We start from the raw sequence: 20,349 nt of genomic DNA, 5'->3' as shown, positions 1-20,349 counted from the left end.
CCTCCCTGGAAGTGTTCAAGGCCAGGCTGGATGAGGCTTTGAGCAACCTGGTCTAGTGGAAGGTGTCCCTGCTGATGGCAGGGGGGGTGGAACTAGATGATCTTTAAGGTCCCTTCCAACCCAAACCATTCCATGATTCTATGAAATTGAACATGTCAGCTTTACCAAAGCTATAACTGGAGTAATCTTACTTTTGGATCATCTGTTAACATAACTTATTTTATGTTTTGTGGTTATTGTAAGATGCAAGGTGGGACAAGTTAAGTAATTATTTGACATAATAATTACACTGTTATAGTAATTATCTTGAAGTAATTTTTAAAAGATGTTTTAGAGAAATACCTTCAATTGCTTTCACTTGTATTAAAATGGGATAATTTTACTATTTTGGTCATCGTATGTTATAGGGATGCTTCCTTTGGTACTTGCAGTTTTCATCTGACATTGCTGGACTGTTTTCATGCAATAAACAAGGTCAGTGAAACAATATTTTTCATATTGCAAAAGGTCAACTAAATATTGCCTAGCAGAAAAAGAAGGTTTAGGAAGCAAGGATCCAGTTAGAGCTGCGCAGTAGCAGATTTTCTGATTGTTGCCTAGTTTATTATGTATTACACGTTGTAAAAAATCTTCGAGGTGCAGCATCCATGGAAGTCAACTAATACCTTATATAACCAACTAGTGAAGATTTTTAAAAGGGAATTTTGTGTTTTATTTACGTAATCTTTCAAGACAGTCATTCACACCTATAATCCCTAAAACTTGTGTGATAGGTTTATTATGTGCTCCCCTGGTGTTACATTTTAGGCTGAATATAGTAATTGAAAGCGGTTTTGAATTGGTTAGTGCTACTTCTTAGACATTTGCAGCATGTACTAATGACTTCAAGTTTTGCTTTAGTAATATAAATACAACAAATGTGAGGAGGCAGGTGGGTTTTTTTAACTACAAATTATCATAGTCTAGTGTTTTATAGCAATACAGTAGTGAAGCAACATGGCATTGAAGGACAGGGAAATTTATATGCGTTCTTATTAGTCTGTATGAGTAGTGAAATGGGGAATTCTGCAGCTCTCCACCCTACTGCTGTATTTTGTATTATCAGTATCTCTGCCAAATACTGGTGTTTTTACTGATTAAGCCAGCTTCTTGCAGATTTATGATTTTCAGCTTTTTTGGATGTTTTGGCATTGGCTGCTTGTATGCCAGAAGTGGTGAACTGTTATTCTTCTTAGTACTGGTGAGCAGCAAGGAAAACTACACAAGATTAAGCAGAGAAAGAGGAGATTAGAATGTAGTATTTTGAGTATCTGGAGTTTCAGGATTATCTATGTTCATGCTTCCTGACTTAACAAGTGGGTAAAGTGCCAGTTACTTTTTTTTTATACAGTATTAAACATAATGGTTGTGGATAATCATGGGACATCTGGGACTACGCTAGTGTTTGCTTAGGACTGTGTCTGCAAAAAAATCAAAATCAATTAAAGTATTAGCATTGTAATAAGAGCATATAGCATCCATGCACAAAAATATTTGCAATCCTTGAATGCAGACTCTAGATTGTACTCATAAATTCAATAGAAAATTTCTGCCAGTTATTTTTCTCTTTTTTATTTTGTACTCCTAGCAGTAGTAAAAAGACTGAATGCTTCTGTAGTCTGGGATTTTGTAGTGATTTGATGAAAACAGAAAAGAGTGGATTTGCTTGTCTAACTTCGCTTATATTGAAATTTACAAATATGTTTTGAACCAAGATTGAGTTGATCTATATTTTTTTCAAATATATGAAGAAATCTCTCAGAAAAAGTAGAAGAGGCATTAAGGGGCTTTCAGTAACCTAAAAGAGTAATAAACCGTCCTCATTGAAAAACTGTCTTTGTTAATAGCTGTATTCTGAATTTTAGGCTTTGCAGTATCGTTTCCTGGATTTCAATACGTTTGATGTAAATGAATATGAGCATTATGAAGTAAGTGTTCAGTATCAATCTTCTGATTTGTTTGCTGTTACTAATGCTAAGATGATTGTTTATATGTGTTTGGTGGTTTTTTTGTAGTATTAGATTCCATTTTTTGTTTGTCTCTTTAAACTTTGATTGTTAAAGGTGTGTGGCCAGAGAGAGTATTGAAATTCAGATTTAAGCATAGTCAGCCTCAAACCTGGGGGGAAGCAAACCAAAATAGAAATAAATACTTTTTTTCATTATTATTTAAGCCCTAGAAGATGACTAGGGAGTAGGAGTTTGGCCACCTTTTAGAGGTCATGCATATTCTTGAGCAGTCTTGATGAGAAAATCAAGGGCATTCGAGTCCAGATCTAACTGAATTCTGGAGAGCAATTCAAGTGTGGATCTGTGAACACATGGCAAAGGTACAGTAACACTCTGAGGTAAAGAAGGAAAAAGGGCTGGGAAACTCCAAGCCTATAAAATTCCCTTAGGGGCATGGGAAACCGATGTGACAATGAAGGACTGCAACTCTTGACTGTGCAGTCTCAGAAATGCAAAGCTGCTAGTTATCTGTAAAGAGAAAATTAAGTGTTCTTAGAATCTAAAAAATCGTTATTTAAAGTGTGAACAGAGAGAAGGCCAAGGTCATAATTTAGAAACCTATAAAAAAATTAAAATAGAAAGTTTGGCAAAAAATTGTACATCTCCTCTATCTAGCATGTATTTTGAAACAATAGGGAAAAGCCTGAAAATACAGGGATAATGATAAACGAAGCATTTTCTCTTGACAGAGAGCAGAAAATGGAGATTTTAACTGGATAATACCAAACAAATTCATTGCCTTCAGTGGACCTCATTCAAGAAGTAAAATTGAAAATGGTATGCTTAAAAAAGGAGGTGGGGGACACAAGCCCACTGCTTTCTTAGTTGACTGTTATCAGTAAGAACAAGCTTTAAAAATTGTTCCTCAAACAGTGTGTTTTTTCCTTGGCTCTTTTTCTTTTATAAGAACCCTGGCAGTAAAATTTTAATACTTGATTTAATTGTATTTGACCTAGCTGATTATGTTAAAATTCCATTTTCGGTTAGTCTATTTCTTTATGTTGAACATGAGTTCTGTTTTGAAAGTGTTTTCATCTCTTGTTTTTGAGTTTTTGTTTATTTCTGCAGTTTGAGCCTTACTCTCTTTGGTTTTTTTCCCCTTCTTTTTTCAAATAGGCTATCCCCACCATGCTCCAGAGGCTTATTTCCCATACTTCAGAAAACATAAGGTCACCACTATAATACGCCTCAACAAAAAACTGTATGATGCCAAACAATTTACAGATGCTGGATTTGAGCATTTTGATCTCTTCTTTGCTGATGGAAGCACACCTAGCGATACTATAGTTAAAACATTTCTAAACATTTGTGAAAATGCTGAAGGTGTTGTAGCCGTTCATTGCAAAGGTACGGTGTAAAACCAATTTGTATTACAAGTGATGCTTATATTTATAGTTCCTGAGGTATTTTGGACTACAGTTCTGTTATATCTAATTATTAAAATCTCTGCCAAACTCTAACTTTTCAATAAAAATTATTTCTATGCTTCTGTTCTTCACTTTGTCTTCTGATTTTAAGTTCCAGAAAAATCTGGCCAGCTGTTTCCAAGAATGAAGCTGGGAAAAATGAACTTGCCAATATTAACAGCTCTTTCTGATAGAAAGTGTTAGCACTTTCAAAGAATTCTTTTGAGAAGGAATTTTAAGTTTATAGAGCTTTCTGAAAATACATGGTTAAATAAATGAAGTAATAAACTTTTGAAAATGCCAATGCAGGCATTTTTGAGGAGATTTCTCATAAAGTATGCGTGTTCTTCCAGAACCACAGAAGTCTTAATCCCTCAGCAACTCTTTATACTAGGTACACTGGCAATGCTCTGAGTGTCTGTTACTTCAGAGTTAGACTGATAAGGAAAAGATATTCAGAGCATTCCCAATCCAACTAGTAAAAAGATTTGTGATTCTAGAGGAACTGTTTCCCTTTCCATCTTTAGTAGTCTATCAGACATTGGTTCTCCACAAACTTTGCCTTGCTAGCATACCTGATAATGCTCTGATTGGAGGGGAAAGGCCTTTTCTTAACCAGTTTGCCTGGGATCAGCAAAAAATGCATTTTTGTTCTTGAATCTCGCATCCATTTGCTGCATTTTTAACAGGATTATATGGTGGAGTGGAAGAGTTGGTAAAAACATCATATTGACTGCTGGAAAACAAGTGCATACTCTTACTGTTCACTGAGGTGATAAATTTGGGCATATTGCTTAATTGATTATGCCTGAATATTGAGTATCAGTGGTACTAGTGCTTTATTTTTATCTAGATTAAGATGTTCTTTGATATTTATTATACTAATGGTATCTAGACTACCTTATATTCCTCAGCCTGCTCTTACTCTTGAGAAAGCCTAGAATGCTGTAGCCTGTTCTTAAAGCTGGGCAAGGCATGGAAAGTGCTTTGTGGTTGTCTGGGCTGTTGGGCTATACTGAAGATTTTACACTGGTGTTGATCAGTCACTTGTTAAATGACAGAAGGTGATGTGTGGTTTAACATTTACAGCAAGTGATTGAGGAGAGAAGCCACTTAGCTGGAGTGGTTCCCCTTTCTTTCTCATGTTTCCCAGGGTAAACGGGACTGTTTTGAGGGCCTTTGCAAATAAGGTTCCTCATTCTGGAGTACTTTTTGCCTGTGTTGGCTAATACCCAGACTTTCTTATTGCAAAATTTGTCTTTTCCTCGGGAACTATAGTAAGAGATTAGTTAGAGGAGGCATTGGAAGAGCAACTAGTTTTAGTGCAAGATATGATCAATTCGCAAGGAGGTGCTTTGAGAATTTTGGAAAAAAGCCAGCTGTTTTATCCCATGCATAAAAAGTTTCTCATACCTATATACATATTCCTAGACCGATAGGTAAAGGAAGATAGATAGATTTACAAATATTTGTTAAGTTGCTGGCTTTGGAAGGTTAACTCACTCAAAAAACATGTGAACAATGTGTTAGTAACCTTATATATGGAGAAAACAGAACATAAAGTGAGTGACACTTACCAAGTTTCACCAGTAACAGGTTTGTTTAATAAACTAGGCAAGTAACTATTTGTCCAAGTAACAATGTATGTAGCTACAGCAGATTCCATATGGTTATGTAAAGATGAGTATGTAAAATGGGTATGTAAAATAAGCCATTCTTCTATCTTACACAGCTGGTCTTGGACGAACTGGGACACTTATTGCTTGTTATATTATGAAGCATTATCGGATGACAGCTGCTGAAACTATTGCCTGGATTAGAATAAATAGACCTGGTTCAGTGATTGGACCACAACAACACTTCCTGGTGGAGTAAGTAGATTCACTATAAATTATTTCAAAAATAGATATCTAGATATGTCTTTGTTGTCTTCTTTTGTTGTACACTTAATAATTTTTGGTGTTAATTTGTTGTGTTTTGGGCTTTTTTTTTTCCATGTTATGATAGCAAACAGGCAGAACTTTGGACAGAAGGAGATATTTTCCGTGCAAAGTTGAAAGGAAACCATAAAATTGCTGTAACAAGAATTCTGTCGGGAGTAGATGATATTTCAATTAATGACAGAAGGAACAGGAGAACCATCAGAAAGGACATTGAACTGGTAACCATCCCAATATTGTGCTCTTGTAAAAGTTTGATTGCTGTTGAGAATCTCTCAGGCTGTGAACAAACCAGTGGGTACAGTAAAACTATGTTAATCATGATTCTTTTTCTGTTTACCCTTTTTGTATCAAGGGATATGGGGTGGGGAGGAAGGTAAGGACAGCAAGTATGAACAATGAAGTGCAATACATGGGTGGAGTAGGACCATCCTTATCATACTTCAGTAAACAGATAAATATTAGGGGAAAAAAAAGTATTCATGATTTGCAGTCAAAACCAGTGTGATTTTGTTGGGATTGTCTCTTCATTCTGTGTGTTTAAAGGGAAGGGATGAAAGGTTTTTTGCTTTTTTTAGTTTCCAAGTAATTGCAATTTCTATAATGCCTTTTGATGCTGCCTTAAAAAAAATGGTACTGCTGTTTTAAAATGGCAGGTGAAGGAGTGAAATGCTGTACTTGAGTGAAGATTGTACTGTACCTAAGCAAAGATTTGATAATAAGTTTCCACTCTTTTAAAGATAGACAACATTCTGATGCACATAATTCATGACACCACTTAATGGCTTACAGATTTTAAAGCAGCAAACAGAAACTGGAAAGAACAGAATTGTATTTATGCAAGTGAATTTCCTTTGATTTTTTGCTGGCAGACTTTCCTGTTGGCAGAATTCTAAATTTAAGATTTAAGATAAGGCTAATTCCTAAATGTCTAAGAGTCTATATTTTAATGTTGGTTTATCACTTCCCTGCTTCCCTTATCCAGTACAGTGATGAAGATGAAACAAACTGTGTAACACAAGGTGATAAGCTTTGTGCTCTGAAAAGTAGAAGGCAGGCAAAAGCTCCAACTGCATCTCCGCTAACGTAAGTCAGATTCTCAATGTTTAAATGCCAGAAATGCTTTTATGTACTCCTTTGTTGCCAAGGCTGCTTTTACTTATTTAAAACAAGCATGAGATTCACTGTTTCTCTGAAGGCTTGGTGAGCTCTAAGGAGGCGGGAGAACTTGGATTAAGAACTGCATTACTCAGTTTCTAGTTTTCTGCGTTGTTTTTGATTCCAGGAGTCTGCGCTTTACAAGGCTTTACTTTTAGTTTAATTGCAAACGTTCCTTTGTCTTTCCTGTGGTAGTAGAAAAATGGAAGAATATGACTCCATGTGCTGGTGTTTGACTGGCTGAAATAAGGTATGCGCTGTTTTCTGAAGTAAAGCCAGCTATCTAAGAGTTGAAGGAAGAATCTTTAGCTTCCTTTCATTTCCTCTTCCTTGGAGAGGAACTTTCCCTAAATCCTGTGGGCTTTAGGGTAATGGCTGGTAGATCGGGAAGGCAGGGAGTAGCACTGTTTCAGTAAATAAATTCAAAAGGAGTGCTTTCTGTCAGGCAACCTGGTATGCTAATCTCTTTATTTTAGACAAGTACTGAAACACCACTTGTAAAAGAAAGTTCGTAGTCACCTTTGCATCTGTTGTAGCTTGTAGCTACTGTAGGTAGAAAAACTTTCTGTCTAACCTTAAATAAACTACAAGAGAATGCAGGACTTGCAAGACATAACTGGATCTCATTTGATTGCTACAAAAGGAATGGTGACCCCTGGCTGTCAGGTTTTTGCGAACAACATAAAACCAAAGTCACAGACCGAAAGCAACTTGGCTTTTCTTGTACTGTCTTTCTGTAGGGGATGATGCTGCTAGCTGCTGGCCTTTTTTTTTTTTTTTTTTTTTTTTCCTTTTTTTTATGACTAAACAGTGTCATCAGACTTTTAGAAAAAGTGAGAGGTGTGTAGTAAGAATGTGGTGAAGGTAAAGGAATATGTCTTTGGAAACCCTTACACATTGCTGTGTATGAATTCTGCTTTTGTTTTAAAAGATTTTCTTTTGTTCATGCTCTTCATTTACACAGGCAATCATATAAGAAGCAACAGATTCAGAACAAAGCTTATACCCAAGTGACATTAAAAATAACCCAAAACACATCACCTCAGTTAGATACCACAGTAAAAACAGCTACCTTGCACCTAAGTTTCTAAGGCTCATAGTGCCTCAGTTTCCACTTCATAGTATTTTTTCATAAAAGGTGCTTTAAGTCATGTAATAAACATTGTGGAAGATCTTATTTATTCTGTGTTCCATAGGATGAATGTAGACTGTATGATCATCTATTCAGAGCCATTGTCTTAATATGCAGAAACCCAGTCAGCTATTAAAATACTATGAAGAGTTCTGACTGCATGACTGCTCCAGTTAAAACTAGTTAGCTTGTACTTCTGTAGAATTAAAATAATTCATCTAGAGCTTGTAGTTGTTTTTTGTAGTGTGCATTGTGGCACAAGGAATTGGAATTTCCCTCTTCTTGCTCCCCAGAGTTATTTGCATGTTCTGCAACCTGTACTGAAATAATTTGGTGAAAAATGAATGTATAACTACTTACATACTTTGTGTTACTATTATTAAACCGAAATATCGCTAGGAATATTTAGCTGCCCTGAGTCAGAAGTCTTCCCTGCTAAAAGAGGTGTCAGTCTTTTTCTTTTTTAGTTCAGACTGTTAAAAATAATTAATCTTGCAGTGAAATTAATCAATTTTATCTAAGCAGACAAAAGGAAGCTTCTAAATCTTCTATGTTGTTTTATTTCACAGAAAAGCAAAAAAAAAGGGGCAAAATAAGGGCACCAGAAGCTGGGACGATGACAGTCTTTGAGAGCTAGAGGCATTGCTTACATTTTAAGTTTCAAGGGTTTTGTGTACGTTTGTTAATGTTTATTGAAGTTGGTTGTATAAACTTTATACACTTTGCTGAATGGATACTTTGTATATTTTCTGCATCTTTGACAAAAGATTATGAAATAGCTTTTTAGGTTTTGCTCCTTTAAACACAGGAAGGTAATAGACCCCATCATCTGAGTGTTTACAGAAATGGATTGTTCCTACAAACTGATCTGTCTCTGATCTAATGTTTTAGTATTAGAACACAGATTGTGAAGTAGTATATATGAATACAGGCTGATGAAATCATGTCAGAGATGGCAGCAAGTGGTCAGAGATGTACTGCTTCAGCATGCACTTATTTTCAAAAGAGTGATACAGATTTTCTTTGGAAGAGACGACTGTAGTGAGGATATCAGAAAATTTGCTTTGATTCCAGCAACACGTGGATACTACATTTGGCAGTTTATGGTTGCATGGATTGTTACAGTCTTAGAAAGTAAGAAAATGCTTGGCGAACATTATAGAGCAATATGCTTTTGAAGAACTTGAATAAGCTAAAATGCACCAATAGCTTTTGCTTTTGAATTTTTGTTCATCTTTTCCTCCCCCTCTAACCCCTTTTTTAGATGGCTCCTAGCTATGCTGGTGTCTACACTGTGTAGCATTGTCATCTGGTGGATTGTATGTGGCTCCCTTCTGCCCAGCCTGTCTAGATGGTTTAAGAACATAGTAACCATCAGGACCCCCTGAGAGAGAGCCACTGTGTAAGTGTCCCATTCCATTTCTCTACAATAGCTCACGCTTTCTGTCTAGTATGTCTCATAAATGCATGTTTTCATATCATGTTTCTTATTGGCTTTGTTGCAAGAGTAAATTTCACTGCTCTGGCTTTGTTGTATTTTGTATATATTATTTGGAGTAACTGAATGATTTTTATGGCTGGCTTGCAATACAGAAAGGTGCAGAGCTTTTATAATTAGGATAATTTATAATTTTGAAGCCTTTCTTTTCTGCATGCTCCTGCAAATAAGCAAAACTATATTTTTAAAAAGGAAAAAGTACTGCTTTAAAATATTATCGTATTCTTTGCGTATGGCAAATGAAGATGTTTGCTCCAGTTTTACTTCAAAATTCCTGAACTTGCAAAGGCACTTAGTTTCCCAAAGGATGTTTTTACTCATGTGAAATGCCAGGAGTTAGAATCTGTTAGAAATGTCAGCAGGTCTTTGTTTTTATAAGAGATTGTAGTATCATATGCCATAAAGGGCATTAAAATGGGACTTTTTAACATAACAGAAGGCAGGTTGCAGTATTAGGTCAAAGCTTACTTGTTTACCCAGCCAATCTGGTTTCATCTTCTTTAGTTCTCATTTTTTATAGAGCTTTATAAGATTCATTAAATCCCTTCTTTCTGTTACTTGGATTCAGGAGTTGAACGTTAAAACATACTAGTTCTTCAGGTACAGTTTTCACTCTTTTCTCCACTCTGCTTTTGTCAGAGTGGCTGCAGTGATTGTTGTGCCTCGCTTCCACTTAAGAGGTGCAGTGTTTTCATCCATCTTTTGGCCAAACAGAATTTCAGCAGCATGCAGAACTCCCAGGAAACCCAAAAAGGAACTTCTTGCTTGCTACCCTGTCTCCCTGCAGCTGCTTCACCACCACCCTCAAAGTGAAATGGGTACTTTGGGTGAATGCTTGAAACTTCGGTGCTCTCAGAATACAACTAGATCAGAAAAAGTGTTTTACACCAGAGTATTAAGTAAGAAAAGACATTCTCTCCTGGCAGAACATTAAGATTATGAGTTTCTATCCTTCTTACCTTTGGCCTTGCAACTTTTTGTCCACACTTTTCAAAAGCATGGGACTCTTTCTGCTAAAGAAAATGACCTAGTAACTAAAGAATGAGAAGTGGGAATCTTGTGGACAACTTAGCTTTCCTGTTAGCCTTAGCTGAGCTCATCTTAATCTATTATTTTGAAGGATAAAAAGAACTGAAGATCATTTTAGATAGGTTTTGGTTTTTTTTCCATTGGGACCTAACTTTGCCAAAGAACATACTATAAATGATAGGCTTGTTTTCAAAGTTTTACACTGAATGTAGCAATATATCTTGTCTCAGTGTTTTCCAGATTTCGCCTCAGATTTCTAAACATACTAAAAAGCTAAACTTAAAACACTGGTTAAAAAACAATGAAACAACCTGTCCTTTCTTTTCCTGTACTGTAAGATCAATTTCACTCAACTATCATTCTTTCTTTCTCCTACAGTTTCTGTTTTCTGTCTAAAAACTCCCTTTTGATGTTGGTAAATGTGTTACGATACAAGCAATTGGGTTACTGGTGCTGCTGGCTCATATGCAGGATTGACAATCATACAACATTGGTTTATGTCCAGGAACAGAAACACTTCTTTTCTTAAAAGCTAGACTAACGTTGTCTCCATTGTGCATATAGTGTCCCTTATTTTTTAAGAGATCAAATTATCAGTCAGGATCATGAATCTCTCTGGGCTTGCCTGGCAGTCCTGTTGGCTGGAGCCCTGTGGATTGAAGAGAATTAGTCACTTCTTGTCTGTTGCTGACTTGGAACATTGTTAGAGGTCTCAGGGCTATTTTCCTAAAAATCATGAGGTGATGAAGGAGAAAGCAGTACTGCATTTGAGAGACCTCATAAAACAGGTAGCCTTTGCAAGAATAAAATGCTCATCATAGATCAGAGAAGACATGCTCCTGTGTAAACTCACTTCCCCCCATCCCTCCCTAGGATTCTGTAATGTTTTTTCTTTTAAAAAAGCTTGTTGTGTTGATTGATTACCTGGCTGGCATTTCAAGTTTTGTGGATTTTGTCTTGGGTTGTGGGGTTTGGGCTTTTGTGTCTTGGTGGTGTACCTGTCCCCCCACCCCATGCTATGTTAAATGGTGAAAAAAAGGTTACAAAGTATTTAAAAGATAGTCCTACTGACCCAACACTGCTTCATTTAAGCAGGTTTTGATTTGTTTAAAGGCCAATATTTTAGCTTGAATAAGAAAGTAGTCTATAAACTAGTGTGGTGTTTGGGGAGTATTTTAGGTTCAGAATTACCAAGTGATGCTTCCCTTACAGATTAACTGGGTATGAAAAATTCTTACAATATATGGATTACCTATTTTGGTAGCGTGGCTATTACAGCATCCTGTAGTTTATGTTAAGGAAACATTCTGCTGCTTCTCTTTAAAAAAAAAAAAAAAATTGTATGTCATTGAGTTAGAAAACCTTTGTGTATATCAGATGCATTTTCTGCTGGTGTTTCTGGAAGTTGGTCGCTATCACCATGACATGCTATTTTACATTAACAGTTACAAAGCAGTAAGGTCAGTGTCCTGAGGATCTTACTCTTCTCTAATATCGCCTGGGATTTTTTTTGTGCTGAGATTTTTGGGAGGATTTCCTCTACTGTGGCCTCATCTTATGTCCATTATAAAACCTATCTGTTGAACCTGCTGGCAAGTGAGGCTGGTAGTGTAATTGTGTTAAATCAAAATTCTATACATTAACTTCTTCTTTTACCTTAAACATGTATGCATTCTAATAAAAGCTCTGATAGCACTGTTAACTGCACAGTTGTTGGGCGTAAAGGCAATTCTGGGTGTTTTGTTATAACACTATGTCAGGCAATGGTGTAAATGGGACCTTGTCTGTCTTCCTTGAGGTACTGTCAGCCTTGGAAGTCTAGAATTTTAGTCTGATTTAAACCCATCTGTTTGATCATTCCTGAAATGTCTTGTTCACACGGATTTCAATTAACCTTCACTCTTGGGTAGCCATGTGAAGTTGTGTGTCAGAGATGTAAAAATGACATATCTACTGAAGAGCAGATGATATCCCAACACAAGAAAGACATGGACCAGCTAGAACGAGTCCAGAGGAGGCCACGAGGATGATCCAAGGGCTGGAGCACCTCTCCTATGAGGACAGGCTGAGAGAGTTGGGGCTGTTCAGCCTGGAAAAGAGAAGGCTCCGGGGAGATCTTATAGCGGCCTCCCAGTACCTGAAGGGGCTACAAGAAAGCTGGGGAGGGACTTTTCATAAGGGCAGTTAATGACAGAACAAGGGGAAATGGGTTTAAGCTGAAAGAGGGCAGGTTTAGATTAGATATTGGGAAGAAATTCTTCACTGTGAGGGTGGTCAGACACTGGAACAGGTTGCCCAGAGAAGTTGTGGATGCCCCCTCCCTGGAAGTGTTTAAGGCCAGGCTGGATGAGGCTTTGAGCAACCTGGTCTAGTGGAGGGTGTCCCTGCTGATGGCAGGGGGGTTGGAACTTGATGATCCTTAAGGTCCCTTCTAACCCAAACCATTCTATGGTACTATGATTCTATGTCAAAGGCTCACAGTTGGTTCTGAGCTGATCCCATACGCCAGCTCCTTCTCTCCTTTCCCTTTGTTAGCTAGAGCAATCTTAAGACTATGATGATGTTGTGGTTGGTTTGATTTGAAGGTGCAGTTATATGTGGTGACTATTTTTATGAGTCATGTTCCCATTTAGAATCTCTTTTCTTTATTTTTTTGTTCTGAACAGAGAAATTCTGTGGGAAGTAAGGACTTACCTGTGATATGTTAAAATATTAATATTTAAGTGTTTGTGCAAGATGATATCTTAACGCTTCATAGTGTTTATCTACACATAGATAAATGTATGGGTTTAAACCAAGTATACTGACCTGAAGTTACAGTGTCTGGAAAGAACAGACACCTATAAGAGAAAGATTATAACCATTAGGTCACGTTCCAATAACTTTTGCTTTCTTTCCTATGTACATTATTACATGCATTTTATACACAGAGCCACTGTATCTGTGTATTTAAGGAGAAAACATGATTTTTCCATATTTCTGTCTGCATGACCACTAATAAACCAGCATATGCTGTGATTTGGTCATACTCATATTTCAGTGACTAAATGCTACAGGGTTAAGCCAGCTTTCTACTTTTCCATTCAGTCTTGGAAGTTGCTAGTAGCACAGATAACAGGTACACTGCAAGTCTTTTTTCACCACTGGTGTCATTTTTAAAGCTTAGATGAAAGTGCAGTAGCCCAAATTCTTTCATGTTGTATGACAATCATGGCACTGAAAAGAGAATTTTAAGTTTTAATATTAGAACTTCTTGGAACTGGTTTAAAAGCAAAATAGATATTATAAAGTGAACTTTCAGGTTTTGAACCTTTTCACCTTGGGCATGCAAGGAAAACAGATTTTTGTTAGAAGGATTTGTGTTGCCTGTAGAAGCATGATATGGTGTTGAAGGTATCTGGTTTTTATTTTCAGCCTCTCAAATAACTGATTCCTCTGACTTTGAATGTGTTGTGTTTACAGTAGAATTTGCTTTGGATTTTGATAGTACTTGCCCTTACAGTCTTGTATCTTATCTTGGAGGAATAGAAGACTTTGGTTCGGACTTCTGCAAATCAAGTTACAAGATTTTGCAAGTCTGAAATACTGAGAGAGATTTACTCAAGTAGAAATTTAAAATACTTGATCTTTGTGGTTCTGGAGTCATCTGTTTGGTAAACAATCTTGAAGTATGTGGTAAACAAGATTGCTGATCAGTTTTACTGCCATAAAAGAATTATTTTAGATGAAATTGTGTTATCTCCGATGCATATTTCGGTTCTGGTAATCAAACCCAGATAAAACAGTGAAAGCATGCGAGTTTTTTTCCATTTCTGTTTTTGGTGAATATGTTACCTGAGTATGAAAATACTCATATTTTCTCACATGTATGTCTGTCCACTTTTGATCCAAACGTTACATTTTATGTTCGTATCTAGGGTTATTTGAAAACAGTTTCTTCAGAGTATTAACCAGATTGCAGTTTATACAACTTAATGAAGGCTTTGATTTCCAATCTATTCTAATCTGCTGACACAGGTCGACTCAGTATAGCCACTGAAAATTAGAGTCTAATAACAGCCATGGGAAAAAACAGCAATAGCTAAGTTACTCTGAGCTTTGAATCTCTAAAATGATGCATAGTTTTATAGTTGGAAACTTGCACAGATGGAATGACTAGGGAATAAAGTGATGCACTAAATAAATATCTGTGGACTTCATTGACCAGCTGTCACTTTTGTCTCCATAGTATCATAATTTCAGTAGAAGTATTTAAGAATACAGAAGATGTGGTCTCTTCCTTGTGAACCAGTTGGCTGGTGGCTAAAAATAGTTTTTTGCATTTCACAGTCTGGATTTCTTTTGTTATTAATGTAAGCAACACTAGGAATTATCTGCTTGTTCAGGAAATAGTCAAGATTATGGCTCTAGAGTCTTCCAGAGAAGTAGTTGAGCACAACCAGCATGTAAAGCTCAGGTTTTAGTATGGTATAGTAATTCTCTGTAAGTGCAAAATGCCAGCATATGCAATGATTTTCCCAGCCTACTGTGTTTGAAGGGAGTAACTCATGGTTAACTGCAGGAGATTTAAACTTTGATCTTCACGAATTAGTTGTGTTTTTCTCTGAATTCCTTTCTGTGTCAGTCTGGAAAATAATGTATGTTTTTGTTACATACTTCAGATTTTATCTTTTATTGTTGTTGCAGTAATTTAAAATACAATTTCTTAGTTTTTTGTCTTCAAAAAACCTAACAGGATATTCAAAACCATTCATTTAATCCATTCTTTGACAGAAAAACGAACCAAACCAAACCAGAACAAACTGCTGTGCTCCTAATAAAACAACTTGCATTACCATAATTATAACAAGGATGTTATAAAGAGAAGGATGCGTTTCAGGCAGAACAATTTGCTTTTCAGAATGATTTGTGAAAAGCCAGCTCATTCTTGTTAGCTGCTGCAACTGTAATATCCTTTTTTCAGCATTTTCCTAGAAACTTTCAGGTTATATAATCTTTGTCTTTTCCTACTCTTTTCAGAGTAATTCTGCAGTCCAGTGTTCAGAAAAGTAAAACCTCTGAACCTAGCATTTCTGACAGTACAGACATTACTAAAAGAACTACCAGGTCTGCTGCAAGAAAAAACAGTTTAAAAAGGTGAGTTAATCTCTTCACAGATCTGTTCTCTAGGCAGATACTTGGAACTGGCGTATCCACTGCTGACAGGAGCTTTTGCCACAGTTCAGCTCCTCGTCCTCGCTCTGGGAAATGAGAAACAATCTTATGGTTTATGTGATGTACTGAGAATATCTGGAACCTTAAATCTTACGTCATTTGTTTATGTTGCTCAGACTTTCAACTTTGAGAATTTAGTATTGTAATTGCTAATGTGAGTCAGAATTATTGAAGGTGAGGGATTCTGGTAATTAAAAAAAGCTTTTTTTTTTTTCCCACACTTCTGCCTGGAGGAAGAGGTGGAAAAGTTGTTCACAGCATTAAGTCAGTTGAGTCAGCACATGAAGTCAAAACTGAGAAGAATTTGGTGGACAACTGAAATGCAGTGGTAGTGGAGAGGTGAAGTGTAAATGCGTGTGTATATTTGGTATGAGATTTTTGTACTGAGAGTATGACTGATAATCTGAACTGAACCTGTTCGGTAAGGCTCAATGAAATTTTAAATTTGGATGGATTTATGCAAGACTGAAAGCGCCTTTTGGCCCAGAAGCATATGGCCATGATATTACTATGTTTCTTTGTGTGTACATGTGTTCCTGCCCCTCTATGGCAGCTCTCCATATCATTATCACAGATGAGCCTGGGAGCATAGCCTGAATTTCCAAGCAATTTCCCGTGGTTACAATTGACCAGAATTTGTCTGTGCTTATTGTGACAAAACTTTTGAATGGGTCTGTCAGGTGCTGAAGAGACTTATTCTGTTCAGAAGAGTAAAATTTGATAAATGACATAAAAAGTAATGTGTTTTTTTACATTTACTTTTACATTTACTACATAAAAAGTAGTAATGTAGCTTGCTTTACAAATATTGATGAAAATGCCAAGTTCTTGTGCAGCTTTTTCCCCACATAACTTTTTTTCTTCATCCTGTTAACCTTGCAGGTAATGAAAGTTATGAAAAATTCATTCCGTCAGGCAGTGGAAATAGTCATTAATAGTAGACTGCAGTAAATTTTAGAGAATTTTTATCAGTGGCTACATAAATGACATTTTGATTCATATAACAGTATGTTAAAAAAATTATCTTCTTCCTGAAATGCATGTTTTACTAAAAAATACTAAGTCTGTCTTAGGATTTTTCTGTTTGGTTGGTTGGTTTTTTGCTCTATTTTGCGTAATTTTCACTGTGACAGTTTTGGTCCAAACAGATTGATGGGATTCTGCCTGCTGTTGTTAAGTCTTCATCCCTCTCCCAGGTTTAAGCTCCTTGCAAATCTTGGTAGCTGTGTATACGCACATGTGTAACTGAACAGAGATTTTCAGTTCCTGGAAAACCACCTCCAAGTTGACCTTTGTGTTGTGTCAGATGAGAGAAACTATCCTGAGGCAGAAATAACATCCCTAAAATTAAGAGTTCATACAAGATTTCAGGTCTTTTGAAAGAAATCCTTTATGTGTATTGCCAGATTTATGGCTCTGAGGCCAAGAATCAGGTTGATCTCAAACTTCGTAAGCTACTTAATATTTTAATGAAATTCTAATTCATTCTATGAAATATTTCATTCTATGTACTCTTTCTTTTCTTCTAACTTTTGAGGTCAAAGAATTGCCATCACTTTATGCTTGGATCCAATAATCAAATTAGTCCTAAATAGTTATGCCACAGTTCTGGAGTTCTTAATGATTTTGTCGTCTGAGAGGGCTAATTGGGTGCTGATCCTTCTAAAGGGTATTTCAGTATGACTGTAGAATTTAATAGACTTAGAATGCAGTACCTTGTTGTTTACCTTACAGGTGTTTTTTCTGGAGCATTTGGCAAAACCACGTGCTTTTTTTTTTTTTTTTAAGCATCCCTTTGTTTTTTCATCTAAGTTTCTATGCATTTCTTGAAGTCTGTGCAGTTTGCATTACCTCAGAGCGCTCAAGTTGATTGACCTATTCCAGATAAAGTGGATTGCACAGTAGAGGAGAACAGTTATTACAAAATTGCAATCATGCCCTAACCAACATCTGTGTTTATCACGACCTTGTTGCCTTCTCTGAACTTCTGACATTACTGTGTACCCTTATTCTTTCATTTTCTTGTCTGATATGTTCCAGTGGAAACATCTTGCAGGATTTTTACATTCATCTTACTTGTTGATGCTTTAGGTCATTTTAGTAAATTCTTATGTAGATGACTCACATTTGTGACCCATCCTAACGCAGTATAATCTGCAGAGCTGGGTAATTTATTTGCTGTTTCATCCTTCAGACTGTTGGAGACACTATCATGGAATACCCCCAGAACGATTTTTCAGCCAAAACCACCATTTACTGCTAAAACACACTATTCTGCTTCACAAAGAGAATTCAGGGAATTTCAGTCCTGTTCATTACATTAATTGCATTTCCCTTATGGAACATCTCTAGATGTCATCTGTCATCTACAAAAGACCAGTACTGTTAGACATAACATTATATCTTGTGAATGAAATAACACTGTTGTTGAGCTGCAAGAAACTGCATTACTAGAGCATTATCAAAAGTCTCTTTCTGTGGATGCCCTTGTTTCTCCAGTTAAGATGTCTTCCTTGTAAATTTGCCAATTACTGTGAAGTTTGTGTTTGTATTCTAATAAAGTACATAGATCAGATCCAAACCAACTGAATCATAGTAAAACACAACTGAAACAGTCTTTTCCGTGTTACCACATATAACAAAATTAGGATTATGTATATGATAAGTAGTTGATTACAAATGAAATCTTGAGTGGTGAAGAATACCTTTTGGTAGGCCGAGGTGCTTAATGGAATGCAGGTCAAGTTATTACAAAAAATAATTGTGAGTGTGGGGGAAGATACACGAAAATTGTATTGTATTGATTTCTTTACTTCGTTTAACCACGGAGGTATATCACAAGAACTAACAAAGAGGAATATGCTTTAAAAATCTCATGTGCTTTTGCTTTGCTGGTTATTGTAAAGCAGCCTTCTGCACCCTAGTTCATACAGTGAAAACCACCTGCAGCATTTCAGAGCTTGTTTATATGTATCCAGGTTTTTAGCTGAACGGAGCTGGGTTTTTTAGCAGCTAGACTAGTGCTGTGTTTTGCTTCCAGCCTGGGACTTGTTATGAGAGAGACACTGAGAACACACCAGTGTTTGCATTTTTGTCACTGGAAGTGAAGGACTTTGTGTTCTGTTAGTCTACAAGTGCAAGTTCTAAGGTGGTGAGGAATATTTAAATTAATGAGCTAAATGGCCATTTCAATACACCAGTGGGATATTCCATATCATATCACGTCATGTCCAGTATATCAGTGAGGGGCTCTTCCTCTTTTGTTTTTCTCTGGCTTTCGCTCGGGCTCTCACCTTTCTGGAATTGCGGTTTCAGTTCAGGATTGTCGCTCCTCCAGGATCGTTATCTGGGAACGGGCCAGGCTTGGTCAGTGGGTGTTGAACAGTTGCACTGGGTATCACTCATTTCCATATTTTATTACTATTATAATTATTTTAGTATCAGTATAATTTCAAGTTTTCTTTTATTTCAATTATTAAATTGCTCTTCTCTCACCCTATGAATCTCCTTACTCAATACACCATCTAAATCTAGCTTAAAAAAAATTGTTTCTTTACTGTTCTTTCTACTTTTCCTACAGTCTGATACCTCAGAGGGAGAGAAAGAAATAGAATGTCTTCCAGCAAATGCACTTAATGAAATTATGGAACTTTGAATCCTCCATTGCTTTTCTGTATGGAACAGAACCTTTCTTCATATTGTCTGTGATCAAACCAGTCTGTGCTTTATTAACAACCAAAATTGCTATGTTCTTAAATGCAGTGACTTTTATCTATCTTCTCTTTCTTTCTCTGAAGTATTATTTGCTCATTATACCTTGCCAGAAATGTTTGCTCAAAATACATTGAGTATATATTTAACTTTTTGCCTCAAATGTTTTATTTCAGCAGCGAATCCGTCCCAAGGACTAGAACAGTATTGCGTTAAAATTCAAATAAGCAACCAGCGTTGAAGAGGACATTTGGGAGTTAAGGGGATGCGACTAAACAGGACTTGATGCAATTCCAGGAAGATTACTTTGGCTCCACTTTCCATCAGAAATGAAAACACAAGAATCTCTTCCATAGTTGTAGAATAAAATGAACTGTCGACATGCTTGGTAGGCACTTTCCTAATATGCTAACACTTCCTCAAACAAAACCAACAAAATCTGTGTACGTTTAGACTCAGGTGTAAATACTTAAGCTCTCTATTATAGAGAGCTTGCTAGTACATATGATGCATGTGTATAAACTGTGATGGCAATCACTTAGCTGCTGACTACCAGAAACTAGAAGATGGTGGGAGCTTTTAAATATATAAATCTGTGCTCTCCATTCAGATTGGGCTCAAGCGTCCACTTGAGACTGAAAATAAACCACAAAAGCTTTTTTTTTTTTGTTATAGTATTGGTACTCTCCTGTGTTAATTGGCTATTCTTTCTTACTTTGTATGAAGATTTTTATGAAGTTGCATTATTGAGTACACAAAGTAACTATTGTCCACCAAAGAGTGCTTTATTCTCAAAGGTTGTGTGGTATGTTTATTTAAAAAAAACCCAACAAAGTAACTATAAGCAATTAACTTGTTTATAATAGTAACAGATTTTTAGTTGTTCACAACCAATGGCTCTTTTAACCAGTTGTAATTGCTTTAAATCTGGTATGATCTTAAGGGGGAGGAAAACCAGTTTACCATTTAAAGCAGTGCTGTCATACTGAAACATCCTTACTGTTTCTTTTCCTGTCTTCAAGTCTTTTAGGTGAAACTTCAGATTACCATATCTAAAAGGTAGGAATATGTACTGGGTTTTATTGGTACACTTGATAACATGTGGACGTCACTGGTTTTTAGCTTTGAGACACTTTATGAGTGCAGCACAAAAAAAAAGGGAAAATAAGCTTGATGTACAACCGAGACTGGTAGTGGAACTTGGGGGCAGGTA

At 36.4% G+C, this 20,349-nt stretch overlaps 1 protein-coding gene across 2 annotated transcripts in view; it reads left to right on the top strand.

The window, feature by feature from the left end:
* The window catches only part of CDC14B (cell division cycle 14B), a 36,643-nt gene extending 17,291 nt beyond the window's left edge, over positions 1 to 19,352 (top strand). The window contains exons 5-13 of one of the 2 annotated variants that reach the window (XM_029086501.1): positions 408 to 474; positions 1,905 to 1,967; positions 2,738 to 2,825; positions 3,165 to 3,395; positions 5,187 to 5,325; positions 5,462 to 5,615; positions 6,380 to 6,480; positions 15,231 to 15,347; positions 19,316 to 19,352. In XM_029086501.1, the coding sequence (XP_028942334.1) occupies positions 408 to 474; positions 1,905 to 1,967; positions 2,738 to 2,825; positions 3,165 to 3,395; positions 5,187 to 5,325; positions 5,462 to 5,615; positions 6,380 to 6,480; positions 15,231 to 15,347; positions 19,316 to 19,352 (997 nt within the window). Of the gene's footprint in view, positions 1 to 407; positions 475 to 1,904; positions 1,968 to 2,737; positions 2,826 to 3,164; positions 3,396 to 5,186; positions 5,326 to 5,461; positions 5,616 to 6,379; positions 6,481 to 15,230; positions 15,348 to 19,312 lie in introns of both variants that reach the window. The other variant, XM_029086500.1, reaches the window with a different exon arrangement.
* The last annotated feature ends 997 nt before the right edge of the window (positions 19,353 to 20,349 follow it).

Source organism: Antrostomus carolinensis, unplaced genomic scaffold, assembly GCF_000700745.2.
Source record: "Antrostomus carolinensis isolate BGI_N321 unplaced genomic scaffold, ASM70074v2 scaffold18428, whole genome shotgun sequence".
In the NCBI taxonomy this organism is placed as follows: Eukaryota; Metazoa; Chordata; class Aves; order Caprimulgiformes; family Caprimulgidae; genus Antrostomus; species Antrostomus carolinensis.
The sequence above is the reverse complement of the archived record's forward strand: the minus strand, read 5'-3'. Positions and strand labels throughout refer to the sequence as shown.